At 56.2% G+C, this 13,017-nt stretch overlaps 1 protein-coding gene across 2 annotated transcripts in view; it reads left to right on the top strand.

Annotated features, from left to right (window-relative positions):
- Positions 1-13,017, top strand: part of SRRM3 (serine/arginine repetitive matrix 3) — a 29,626-nt gene that overhangs the window by 11,163 nt on the left and 5,446 nt on the right. For both annotated transcript variants that reach the window (XM_057415507.1, XM_057415508.1), the window contains exons 4-11: positions 4,553-4,687; positions 4,802-4,882; positions 5,197-5,226; positions 5,589-5,657; positions 5,923-5,958; positions 6,582-6,632; positions 6,724-6,828; positions 7,279-7,450. In XM_057415507.1, the coding sequence (XP_057271490.1) occupies positions 4,553-4,687; positions 4,802-4,882; positions 5,197-5,226; positions 5,589-5,657; positions 5,923-5,958; positions 6,582-6,632; positions 6,724-6,828; positions 7,279-7,450 (679 nt within the window). The remainder of the gene's footprint in view (positions 1-4,552; positions 4,688-4,801; positions 4,883-5,196; positions 5,227-5,588; positions 5,658-5,922; positions 5,959-6,581; positions 6,633-6,723; positions 6,829-7,278; positions 7,451-13,017) is intronic.

The following is a 13,017-nucleotide window of genomic DNA, read 5'->3' as shown; positions in this document are numbered from 1 at the left end:
TGGACAAAGGGAAGGTATATAGGGATGGATGGATGGATGGATGGATGGATGGATGGATGGATGGATGGATGGATGGATGGATGGATGGATGGATGGATGGATGGGCGGGCAGATGGATGGATGGATGGATGGATGGATGGATGGATGGATGGATGGATGGATGGATGGATGGATGAATGGATGGATAAATGGGTAGATGGATGGATGGATGGGTGGGTGGATGGATGGTGGGTGGATGGATGGATGGATGGATGGATGGATGGATGGATGGATGTAGATGGATGGATGGATGGATGGATGGGGATGGATGGATGGATGGATGGATGGATGGATGGATGGATGGATGGATAGATGGATGGATGGATGGGGATGGATGGGTGGATGGATGGATGGATGGATGGATGGATGGATGGATGGATGGATGGATGGATGGATGGATGGATGGGTGGGTGGGTGGATGGATGGATGGGTAGATGGATGGATGGATGGATGGATCGATGGATGGATGGGTGGGTGGGTGGATGGATGGATGGATGGGTAGATGGATGGATGGATGGATGGATGGATGGATGGATGGATGGATGGATGGATGGATAAATGGGTGGATGGATGGATGGATGGATGGATGGATGGATGGATGGATGGATGGATGAATGGATGGATGGATAGCATTGGAACTAGATGATCTTAAGGTCCTTTCCAACCCTAAGTATTCTATGAGTCTGTGATTCTATGATGGATGGATGGATGGATGGATGGATGGATGGACGGACGGACGGATGGATGGATGGATGGATGGATGGATGGAGGGAGGGATGGATAGATGAATGGATGGATGGATGGATGGATGGATGGATGGATGGATGGATGGATGGATAAATGGGTGGATGGATGGATGGATGGATGGATGGATGGATGGATGGATGGACGGATGGATGGATGAATGGATGGATAGATGGATGGATGGATGGGTAGATGGATGGATGGGTAGATGGATGGATGGATGGATGGAGGGATGCATGGATTAATGGATGGATGGCATTGGAACTAGATGATCTTAAGGTCCTTTCCAACCCTAACTATTCTATGAGTCTGTGATTCTATGATGGATGGTTGGATGGATGGATGGATGGATGGATGGATGGATGGATGGATGGATGGATGACAGGTTGGTTGATTTGATGATTGGTTGGATGGTTGAAGGCAGGGCTTGCTCTCTCAGGCCATATCCTACCTCTGGAGAGATTAAAGGTTGTCCTGCATTGGTCTTTTGGAGATCTCATGGTGCTGTACAGAGGCCAGCATTGCAATGCTCCTCTCCCAGATAATGAAACCAAGGTGCAGAAGGTCTCAATGCTTGGCCCATCCCAGCAGCCAGCGGCAGAGACCAAGCAGCGGGGTTGCTGTGCCTCACCTCTGCCTGCTCCTGAATCTTTGGGTGACTTCTCCTCTCCCTGGGGCTGAAACCATAGCTTCTGCCTCCAGCCAGGCGAGGGCACCAGCTTCCTGCCTTGCTCTTAACTCCATGGTGATGGTTCATCAGGCTGGTTTGTAACCCTAGAAAGATTAGTGTTAGCAATCATAATAATTTCTGATTATAAGAATCATCATAAATTACAGTAATAATAATTATTTATTATAATAATCATTAATAACAGTAACAATCATTATTGATTATAATAATAATCATTAATAACAGTAATCATTTCCACTGCAAGGGGCCCAGGCTGGAGAGGCTGGGCTTGAATCTGCTTCTCACCTAGAACCTGGGTCTCTATCAGGCTGGTGTGACCCCAGGAAGCCTCATGGAAGAAGCTTCTCCAAGAGGCTCCTGCCCTATTCCTCTGCCTCCCAATTGCTCCTCACATGGCCCCTGGGGGGCTCGGGGCTCAGGTGAGGAGTCCAAAGCAGCTCATCTAGCACTGGACACACGTCACCCGCTGCTCCTGACCCGTGCAGGGCTGTTCCCAAGCCTCACGAGGGTCTGCCCTGTGCTCGGTGATGATTTATCTGCACGATGCTTAATGGCCCAGGCAGCGCGGCTGGCCTGGCACGCACCATCCATCAGCCTGGAAACCAGGTCACTTGGGACAGGAATAGATGCTGCAGGTTCACTGAATATTAATGCTTCATTAGGGGCAGGAAATCAGGGCAAGGCGGGGTGGGGGGGAGGCAGGGAAGCCGTGGTGGAAGGGAAAGCCTTCCTCCCACTGCTCCACCAGCACCCAGGCAGGAAGGGGCATCCCTAGCCTGGGATGGGGCACATCTGGATGGTGCTGGGGCAGCACAAAGCATCCAGGGTCCTCCTCCAAGCAGGAAAAAAGCAAGGCATGGGGAAAACAACCTGCCGGGGTCATGGAGCATCAAGCCCGAGGTGTTAACAAGTGGCCTTTGCCTGTGGGGGCAGCAGCCATCGCCAGGGCATCTTCTCAGCCAGGCTCATTAGGGCTGGTGCTGTAAGGAGCACATAGGGAAGCCAGAGGTGGGTTAAGGTTACCCAAGCAGCCCTGGCTGTCATCTCTGTGGCCTTGCTTTTGTGAAAGGAAGGGTAATCATTAAAGATTAGCCCAGGGGCTATAAATAATAGTGCTGAGCTGGAAGGAGCAGCCTCAAAGCAGAGGACTGCTTGGGGGAGAGTGAAGCTGGATGCGCTTGGAGGCAGGTAGGAGCTGGGTCCAAAGGAGGTAGCTCTATCAGACACAGGGATCTGAGCTGCTGAAGGCCCCTACTAAGGGCTGTCCTGATTACAAAAGGTTGAAGAGGTTGGACAAGGGAGTTAAATAAACCTTAAATAAAGAGCCCCAGCCCTTGTATTGGCTGGGACTGTACCCAGCAAAGCATCTCATGGGCTCGTCCTCGTCCAGGGCCTCTGTGGATGATCACAGCTCCATCGCTGGCTGCTGGGACCATGACTCTGAACCAGCTGGTCCTGTTTCAAACAGCTCAGCATCATCTGCAACCCCCCCCAGGGGAAACTGAGGCACCGAGCAGGGCCGTGGCCACCTGAGTCCCTGGCTTGTTCCCTGTGTTTCCATCTCCTATCCCTGTGCATGCAGAGCCTGGCCCCCAAGGAATAGCTGCTTGGTGGGCAGGCTGGTGGGACTGCAAGCAGACAGGAGAGAGGAGGGATAATTGGGGCAGCAGCAGCCTGTCTTGAGCCGCTGAGCACAGCTAATGGGTGAGATGCTGGCAGCAGGCTCAGGCGCGGAGCTCTGCCTGCTCACGGACCGGAGTCCAACAGGGAATTATCCCTGCTCCCTCCTTCCTTTTCTCCCCCGTCCCATGGTTGGGTGAGTGGCTGAAAGGCTGCTTCTGCCCTTGGGGCATGGCCGGAGCAGGAGTCACTTGGAAACGACCCAGGATGCCATGGCTGCGGCAGAGGAGGGAGCCCGAGACCCGCTTGAGCGATCATCTGCGGTCAGGAGGAGGAGGATTCGCTTGTAGTTCTGGTCCAAACCACTTTTAATTGGGTTCAAGAGCCCAGGGCCTGCCTGTGGCCAGGGATGCCAATGTGCTGCACTCAGATCTGCTGTCTGGGGATGGGAGCATCCCTCGGCTCAGGCATAGACACTGGCCAGGCTGCCAAGGGACCAGTGCTGTGAGGCTGCCCTTATCCACCAGCATTCCCTGCCATACGCCTCCCAGTGGGAAGGATGGAGGAGCTCTCATTGGTTCCCAAGGGCAAATCTCCCTTGGGAAGCAAGTGCCTGGGCTGGTGGGAAGCCAGCACCCTCCAAGGCATCCGTTATGGTTCCCTCATGGAATGGCCACATCCTGTGTGAGATATCCTGCAGCCCCCAGGAACAGGAACAGGAACAAACAAGAGGCTCCTTGATGCTGATGGCAGAGGAGGAGCAAGGAGGTGTGGGCAGCAGGGAGGGTCTGGGCAGGGACTCCTGCATCCCTCCCGCCTGTGGTCCAGCTGCCGGGCCTCTGCCTGCAGCCCTGCAGCCAATGGCAACCTCCTGATGGTTTCCATGGCAGCGGGGAAAATTAATGCTGATGGAGTCCCTCAGGAGGGAGAGGAGACCCTGATGGCCACAGGGCTGATGTGCTCCCACCTCACCTCACCTACCCAGGGGGGAAATCACCCATCACCTCCTGGAGCTCTGCTGCCGAGCCAGCGGCACACTGGGGTGCTGGCCTCAAAGCCTGGGTCATCCCGGACAGCTCCTGGATAATCACCTGAATTCCCCAAACCTCCTGCAGCTCCTCTCAGCCTGATCCTTCCCCATCACCTACCTGGGCTGACTCCAGCCTCCTGCCCAGCCCTGGCACTTGGGTGATGCCAAAAGGGGCTCTGAATGATGCTGAGGTCAGATCTCAGTGACCCATATCCCATCGTATCCCTGTGCCAGCCCAGCAGGGATTTCTGCAGCAACAGGAGCCCCAGGAACACCCCCACCACGGAGCTTTGCTGCGTGTGGACCTCAAGGGACCTGACCAAGGGATGCTACGGCGGAGGGGATATCCCAGGCTTCCCTCCAGCACCTCCAGTGGGACGTGGGGAACGGGGATCCCTGGATTAACACCGTGCTTCCTCCTTTGGCAGCGTGATAGAAAACCACCACGGCGTGGATGGGGAGGAGTACGAGATGGAGTACCCGGACTCCGGCGAGGGCTGCCTGCTGCAGTGCGACTGCTCGGCCGAGTGCTACCACGAGGACAGCGGCCACCGCGAGTACAGGTCTGGCTGCAGCAAGCAGGGAGCGTGGGGAGCGGGTCCCCATGGGGGGCACAGAGCACAGGGGGGTGGTCCCTGCTCCCCCCCCACCCCAGCCCTGCCTGCTTTGTCCCATAGGCTGAAACGGCACTCGAGCAGCTCCACCTCTCCTCCACCCAAGAAGAAGAAGAAGAAGAAATCCGGTCACCGCCGGAGCCGGTGAGTCCCGCCTTGGCCCCATGCTCCAAGGAGGGCACCTCTCCTCCCACCTCATCCTTTCCATGGGGCAAGGCCCCCCCTCCTTGAGGGGCAATGCACCAGTGATGCAACGCGTGTGTCCACGCACACGCCAGTGCTATGGGGTGCACCTCCAGCCTACCCAACTGCATGCACTGGTGGGGCCTTGCCTGCTCCATGCACAGCACAGGGCAGGATTTGGCTCCTGAGGGGTGTGCCCATCCCCGGTTAGCACTGGCTGCCTGGGCAGGATGCTATCCCTAATGTCCCTTTCTTCTCTGCCTTTCCCACGGCAGCAAAAAGAGGAAACCCGGCTCGGAGCGCAGGTAAGTGCCCACTGGGCTGGGTGGGCTTGGTTCCCCACCAGGCATGGGCTGGCCTTCCCCATCCACTGCCTCCTCTCTGAAATCCCACCGGGAATTGGCCTCATCTCCTGCAGGAGGCTGCGGAGCCCACGAGGTGGCAATGGGACTCAGTGGGATTTGGGTGCTTTAGCAGAGCCTTTCTGCCAAAATCCCCTTTCCATCCCCCAAATCCCCCCAGGAAGTAACTCCCTTGTGGTGTTCCTGCATGCTGTGGGTTGTCCAGGGGAAGCGGGGTGGTGGGGAGCTGTGGGATAGGACCCTGGGCCACAGGGATGGGGAGTCTCTTGCTCCCCCATCAAGGGCACCCACTTCCCCCCCTCCAGCTGCGACAGCTCTTCACCCATCCGCAAGGAAAAGAAAAAGAAGACTGGAAAGAAACACAGACGTGATAGGTAGGATGGACACCATGGCAGGCTGGGGACACCACGGCAGGCTGGGGACACGGGGGCTGGTGGGTGGCTGCCCAGGCCCTGGGGCTGGGGTGGGATGGAGGCATGGACAGGGATGATCCTGATGGCTCTTCATGGGGCCATCACCTCCTCACAGCAGCTATCACCTGCCCCATCCAGCAGCACATCTCAGTGCCACCCCCTGCCCTTGTCCCCATCCCCATGCTCAGTGTGTCGCCTTCACCTCTACTTCCTCTTCATCCTGCAGGTCTGAGTCGGGGTCACGGAAGAAGAGAAGACACAGGTGAGAGTGATGGGAGAGACACTCCACTGCCACCATTCCCATTGGGGATCCCCTGTCCCTGCCCTCCCTCTCTCCCCATCCCCTCTGCCCACAGGGATGGACCCATAAAGCACAGTGGGTGTGAGCATGGGATGCTGAACATCCCTCACCCTTGGCCCAGGGCTGCTCTGAGTGGCTGCATGGTCCTATACAGCCCTAAATGTCCCCTAGGGGAGAAGGGGTGACACCTAAGGTGACCCCTGGCTGTTGCTGTGCTCTGTGGATGCTCTCTGCCAGCACTGCTATTTTAGGGTGAAAGAAGTAAGAAACAGGCAAAGGATGCTTTGGCGGGCAGAGGCGCTCAGAGGGGGGAAGGCAAGCAGCAGAGGTGACAACAGCTTGGAGTCTATGGGTGCTGAGCAGAGCTGGTCCCCCCTTCCCACTGCCTCCCCTTTCTGCCCAGCATCACCCATGGTCCCCCCAAAGCCAGCTGCCCCCCCCCCCCCCCTTCCCCCATGGTTTGAAGCTTGGTGGACCCAGCTCCAGCTCAGGCAGGTCCCCCCCCATTGCTCCTCCTGCAGCCTCAGTGGCTCCGGGGGTGCTGCCCCCGTTCCCATCTCTGCTTCTTTTGGCTCTTCCCGCAGGTCCCGGAGCCCCAAGAGCAAACGGAAAGAGAAAAACAAAGAGCGCAAGAGGTGAGGGCTGGGGATGGAGGGGCCGGCGCCGTGCGGTGCCCCCCGTGCCCCCTGCCACGGCTCAGCCTGCCCCCGGCCACCCTCTCCGCAGGTCCCGCAGCGAGTCCCCGGCCTGGCGCTCTCACCGGCGCAGCTCCTGCAGCTCTCACAGCGCCTCGCTCTCCTCCGATGGCAGCAGCTCCAAATCCCCCGGCAGGTAGGGGCAGGACCCCCGTCCCCACAGCATCCGTTGTGGGGACCCTCGTGGGGAGGAGGGCAGGGACGTGGGTCCAGAGGTGTCCCAGAGATGGGGACCCTTGAGTGGATGGAGGGGAACAGGATGGCGCTGCAGCACCTCTGGACGGCTTGGAAGCCCAGTGCCCAGAGGCGGGTTCAGTTTTGAACTGTAGAAAGCACAAACCACCAATTTTTATCCCGTTTCTTGCTCTGGCAAAGCCATCTCAGCCCGGGGGTGGTGCAGTGCTGGGATCAGGGCGAGGGTGATGCCGCAGCTCACGGTGCGGTGCTCAGGGGCAGGGGTGATGCTGCAGCTCACGGTGGGGTTGCTCAGGGGTGATGCTGCAGCTCGGGTGCTCAGGGGCAGGGGTGATGCTGCAGCTCACGGTGCGGTGCTCAGGGGCAGGGCTCACGGTGCGGTGTCCCGCAGGCTGAGCCCCAAGCGCCGGCAGGATGGCCCCAAGGGCAGCAGCGCCCGCTCCAGCCGCAGCCCGTCCTCGCCCTCGCCGCAGCGCTCGGCCTCGCCGCACCAGAACGGGCACAAGGGCAGCGCCCAGAACGGCCGGCACAGCCACGGCGCCCCGCTCCCGGAGCCCTCGGATGTACGTAGGCTTTTCTTGGATCACCGTTCGCTTCCCTCCCCTTCTCCTCCCTCCGCAGGACACCCCTACCCCGGCTCTCCTCTCTCCTCCTTCCCTGCTCCCCCGGAGCCCAGCCGGGGCACACGGGGGAGATGTGGGGTGCAGGCTCAATATCTCCCCCCCCCCCCCCCAAGCACCCATTAACCTGCCACTGGGTGTACGGTCAGCCCATCACCTCGGGGCAGGTATCGGGGCAGCCAGTAGCTCATCCCACCCGCAAAGCCACACATTGCTCTGTGGATGTCACCCCCAGGGGTGATGGATTGGCAGGACAGTGTCACCACCGGGCTCAGCACCTCCCCGGGAATGGATTGAGCCCAGACAGCCCAAAAATGGGTAAAGCTGGAAGATTATCTTTTCCCCACCAGCCTCAATGCTCCCCAGTGCCAGGGTGCCAGCCCCAGCACTCAGCACCTAGTGTGGGCACTGGTGTTGGGGTTTGGAGGGGGTTTTGGTGCTGGGTGCTCTGATTTTTTGAACTCAGGGGGTCCAAGGTGGGTGAATTTGGGCCTCAGTGCCTCCAGCTCTGCCTTGGCACCCCGGGGGTCCTGGTGAAGCCTTGGGAGGGGGGGGCTACTCCCACACTGAGTGGAGGAAAGCCCTAACCCAGTGCACCCAGGGCTCCAGTCCCAGTTTAACCAGTGCGAGGAGCCTGCTTTGGCTGGTGGGGAGCTGGAGGCAGCGCTGAGCAAAGGCAGTGTGCTGGGGGAACCCCCTAATGTGGGGCACACAGGTCCCCACTCACCCCAGGCTACTTCATACCCACGGGCAAGGTCCTGCAGAGACATTCCTGCAGGGAAGCACCCTGGAAAACGGTGCCAAGAGCCCCATATTCACCCTCTTTCACCCTCCCCAGCACCCCCAGCAGCACCTCTCGGGGCACCTCTCTGCTTTCTTCTTTCCTATGGTGTGGCTGGGGTGCAAGGGGGATCACCCCATTCTCCCCCAGCATCACCCAGGCTGATGAGCTCCTTGGCTCCCTGGCACCAGCGGGGACTCTTCTCTCTCTTTCTTTCTTTCTCTCTTTCTTTCTTTCTTTCTCTTCTTTTTCTCTCTCTGGTTTCTGGTTTTTAGTTTTAGTTTTTCTTTTTAATCCCATCTGTGTTTTTCTTTAGCCTCCCATTTGACAAAAACCCAAACGGTAATATACACTTCCATTTCTTGCTCAAGCAGAAGCAGGGACGAGGGGGAGGGAAGGGCAATGAAACGTGCTTTTTTTTCCCCCTTCCCCTCCTTGTTTTAGTTTCCTTTCTCATGATTTCTTTTCTTTTCCCTTGTGATGTACAGAAATGCAAACGATATCTCTCTTATCCACTCCCCCCCCCCCCCCCCCCCCCCCCCCCGTTGTCGTGTTGTTCTAGAAGTTTTTGCTTTCGTGTGTGTTAATGTGGAGAAGAAACAAACAGACAAAAAAAAAGCAGATGTGTTTCCTTAACTATTTACGGCCGCTGAACATCGCATTCCCATTTCCTATACCCGAACCAGGAATTTAAAAGGGAAGGGAACTGAGCAGCTCCACACCGCAGAGGGAGCGGGCTCGCTTTGAGATCAATTTGCCCTTTTCCTCCTTAAATTGGCTGCTGCCCCACGGCCTCAGCTGCACCCTGTTGCCATGGGGCTTCTTCTCCTCCATGGCTGCAGGATGAGGCCATCGGGTGCTGGCTTATCTGCCTCCTCCACCCTGAGCATCCTGCACTTGGGTACCCACATGCTGCATGCCGGCAGGACGGGTGCTGAGCATCCCCATCCCAAAAGCTCTGGATTCAGCCTCCTCCCAGCACCCTCAGAGCTGTCGGGCGCCCCGGGGCTCTGCCTTCCCTTTTAAATCCCTGTTCCCATCTCCATCCATCCCTGCTGCCTTCCCCAGCCTTCCTCCCGGGTCTCTCCTCCTCCTCACCCACACGCACCCTCCGGCCCCTCTTTGTCACCGGTTTTCTTTGGGCCGACACAACCCAACGGTCCCTCGCCGTGTCCCACCTCCATCCATCGCCTTCCCTGCATGTTATCCGGGACTTGGCCATGTCCTAGAGAGCGAAACGCAGCCGGCTGAGAGCCACCAGCCAGCAAACCCCAGGGGCCGCCCCGCTCCGTGGCCGCAGCCTTTCCTTTGACACAGGAATTAGAGCATCATTTAAACACAGCTTCACCAAAGCACTTTGAAAGCTAACTTTGCAAGCTCTAAGCCAAGCAGGCGGGGTTAGCCGAGGGGTCTGGATCGCCGTACTAAAGAGTCCTTGTCTTTTTCCCATTCTGCCCTCCAAATGTGGAGATTATTGTTTTCTTTTTTTTATGATCGCATTCCCGTCCCTGCCAATGGCAAAGGTAGGTATTTCGTCCACCTCTGCACGTTCACTTCTGCAGATGAGCCTGTTGAAAAGCACCGTAGCTTGATTTAATGTTCTTTTCTCTTTCTTTCTGACTTTCTTTCTCTTTCTTTCTCGCCTTCTTTCTCTGTCTCTCTTTCATTTTGTCTCCTTGTTGGTGGCTATATATGACTTTGGTTTTTATTTGTATGGTTCCCCCCCAGTTAGCTGCAAAGCCATGCTCTTCTCTTCCGTTCTTTATTTATAAATATCTTTCTTTTTTTTGCCCTGTCCACGTACCATTATTCTCCTTTCTTCCCTCCTTTTCTCTTCCTTGTCTCCTTGTGCTATCGGTAGAATGCATTTCTGTGTCTTTCAGCCCTCTGAATTTGTGTTCATTTCCATCCAGGGACCGAGCACAGTTGCTCTGTTTGAGTCCCCCCCCTTAAGGGCTGGGTAACGAAGGCATAGGTAATTAGTGAGGAACAGGGGCCAGAACCCATGGGTGGGAGAGGCAGCAGATCCTGGCACAGGGAGTTTTGGGATGAATGGATGGATGGATGGATGGATGGATGGATGGATGGATGGATGGATGGATGGATGGGGCAAGATATGACAAATTTGGGTAATGTGTGGGTTTGGCCCTTCCTCTGGCCATGATGCGAAGAGTAAACCCAACCCAAGGAAATAGAAGGGGTCTGCAGGTCCAGCGCATCACAGTGCCCAAGGGGCAGGGGATGGCATCCCACCCCTGGCTGTCCCATCCCTATATGCCCCCAGTGTGTGTTTTCCCTTTTGGGATGGCTCTTTGCCTATTTGGATTTATTTGGGATGCTTTTACCTTTGATGCTTTCCTGCACGTCTGGGCAGGAGTTCCCTCAGCCCCAGACACAGGGTCTGTGTTGGACCCCCACATCCTGCAGCCCAAGCCCATGGCATGGCCAGCAGTGCCGAAATGGCCCCCTGAGAAAGAGGAAAACCCTGCTCTTCCTCTCCTCTTCTTCCCTGTGAGGGTGCTGAGGCGCTGGCACAGGGTGCCCAGAGAAGCTGTGGCTGCCCCATCCCTGGCAGTGTTCAAGGCCAGGTTGGACACAGGGGCTTGGAGCAAGCTGCTCTAGTGGAAGGTGTCCCTGCCTGTGGCAGGGGTTGGAACTGGATGAGCTTTGAGGTCCCTTCCAGCCCAAACCAGGCTGGGTTCCTACAATCCATCTTCTCTGCTTTCATTTTTCTCTGCCCATATATGAGGCTGAGCATGGGTTCAGCTGAACACCCCCTTTCAGGGCTGCTGTATCTGTGTCCCCAAGTGCTTGTAGGGTGGTTTGTGCAATGGGCAGGACTGGCCTGGACCTATTGCAGCACCAACACCTTTTTGACAGAAAAATACCCCAAATTCCCCCATTTTGGCCCCATCTTGCTGGCCTGCAGCTGGAGGGGTTGGCTTATCCATGGAGACAAGGAGGTGATGGGGGACATGCCACTGGTGGAGTGGGATGCTCAGAGATGCGGTGGCCTCGTGTCCCTTTTGCATCATCTGCATGGTGGTCCCCAGGGTCACACTTTCTTTTGGGGGAGAAAAGTGGCATTTCTCAGGCTTAAACAGGGGAGATTCAGGATGGATATAAGGAAGTTCCTCCTGTGAGGGTGCTGAGGCGCTGGCACAGGGTGCCCAGAGAAGCTGTGGCTGCCCCATCCCTGGCAGTGTTCAAGGCCAGGTTGGACACAGGGGCTTGGAGCAAGCTGCTCTAGTGGAAGGGGTCCCTGCCTGTGGCAGGGGTTGGAGCTGGATAAGCTTTAAAGTCCCTTCCAACCAAAACCAGGCTGGGATTCTATGATGTAGGATACAGAGGGGTGGGCAGGAAGAGCCTTACTATTGAGGAATAAACAACTGGGTGTTTTTGAGGTGGAGAACTGGGGTGACTGGCTCCTGCCTCAACCCCTGGACCCCATTAGATCCCCTCAGCTGGGCTCAGCACCGCTCCACGCAGGATTCACCCATCCAGGGATGCTCAGGGTCCCAGCGCTGGGCTGTGGGCAGAGTTAGGAGACCCCCAAGCCCCCCTGAGCCAGGCTTGGTCAGAGCCAGTGATGCAGGAACCGCTTCCATGGTCCATGATTGCAAAGGTGGGGAATAAAACCCAGGCAGCGGCTGCAGCTTGGAGGAGCTCAGACACTTGTGTGCTGGACCCCAAGGGCTGGGTAACCCGCGCCCAGCTCTCAGTGCTAGGCTGGCATGGGGCCTCAGCAGTGACCCCCTAGGAGAAGTGAGTCGGTTTGTTTTATTTCTCCTCTCTCTGTCTCTGTCTCTCCTCCTCTCGCTCTTTTCTTTCTCTCTTGCATTTTTGTGAATCTAATGATGCACTTATATTGCCCCGCTTTTCCCTTCTCTTCATACCTTACCTACTAAAGGAGGAAATGCCACTTTTTTGGTAAGTGGATGTTAACCAAGAGGGACTTTAAAAAAAAAAAAAGCATATAATGGAAAAAAAAATAAAGGAAGCAGAAAGCAAAGTCTGTGTTGAGTGCTGAGGAGGACTTAGCAGTTCCCTGCAGAGTCACAGCTAACAGCTCAATGCGTGTCCCAGGAAGAGCTCAGAGACATTCGTTTAATCTCAGTGACGAGGACATTTGTGCAGTTTTGCTTTGGTTTGGTTTCTGTTCTGGTTTCCTTTTGGTTCTGTTTCAGTTCATTTGGATGTTTTTTTTTGGTTTTTATTGGTTGTTTTTTTTTCCTTCTTTCTTGGTTTACTTTTGGTTTCTTTTGGCCTTCTTCCCCCTGTCCCCCTGCCCCTGCCTTGCCCTCCATTGTCACTCTGTGCCGTCCTCCTTGTTTCTTGGTTTCTTTTAAGCCAAAAGCCGTATTATCGAGTCAAACAGTATCTGAACATCTCTCTCTATCTATGTGCATGCCTCTGTGTGAGCAGACCCCCCATCACCCTCTTTGGTTCTACCCCTTCCCCTCGGCTCAGTCTGATTTACTCACCCCACCTTCCCTCCTCTCATCTTTACTTTTCCCCCACCATTTCCCTCCCTTCGTTTGGGTTTTACCCCCTTTTTCCCTTCCCCTTTCTTGGTCGGGGCGGGCGGGCGCTGGGGTTTGCTTTATCCCCGCTCCAAGTGGGTGTTTTTTGTTGGGGGGGGTTGTTTCTTTCCCTCCCTGACGACTCGGGGGGGGTTCCTTGGATTATTATTTGTATTGTTTTATTGCTCCCATCCCACCCTTCCCTT

This window comes from Pezoporus wallicus, unplaced genomic scaffold (genome assembly GCF_028554395.1).
Source record: "Pezoporus wallicus isolate ANWC-B61680 ecotype Strahan unplaced genomic scaffold, APGP_CSIRO_Pwel_v1 contig_7856, whole genome shotgun sequence".
Classification (NCBI taxonomy): domain Eukaryota; kingdom Metazoa; phylum Chordata; class Aves; order Psittaciformes; family Psittacidae; genus Pezoporus; species Pezoporus wallicus.
Note: the sequence above shows the minus strand (reverse complement) of the source record. Positions and strands in the feature narration are given on the sequence as shown.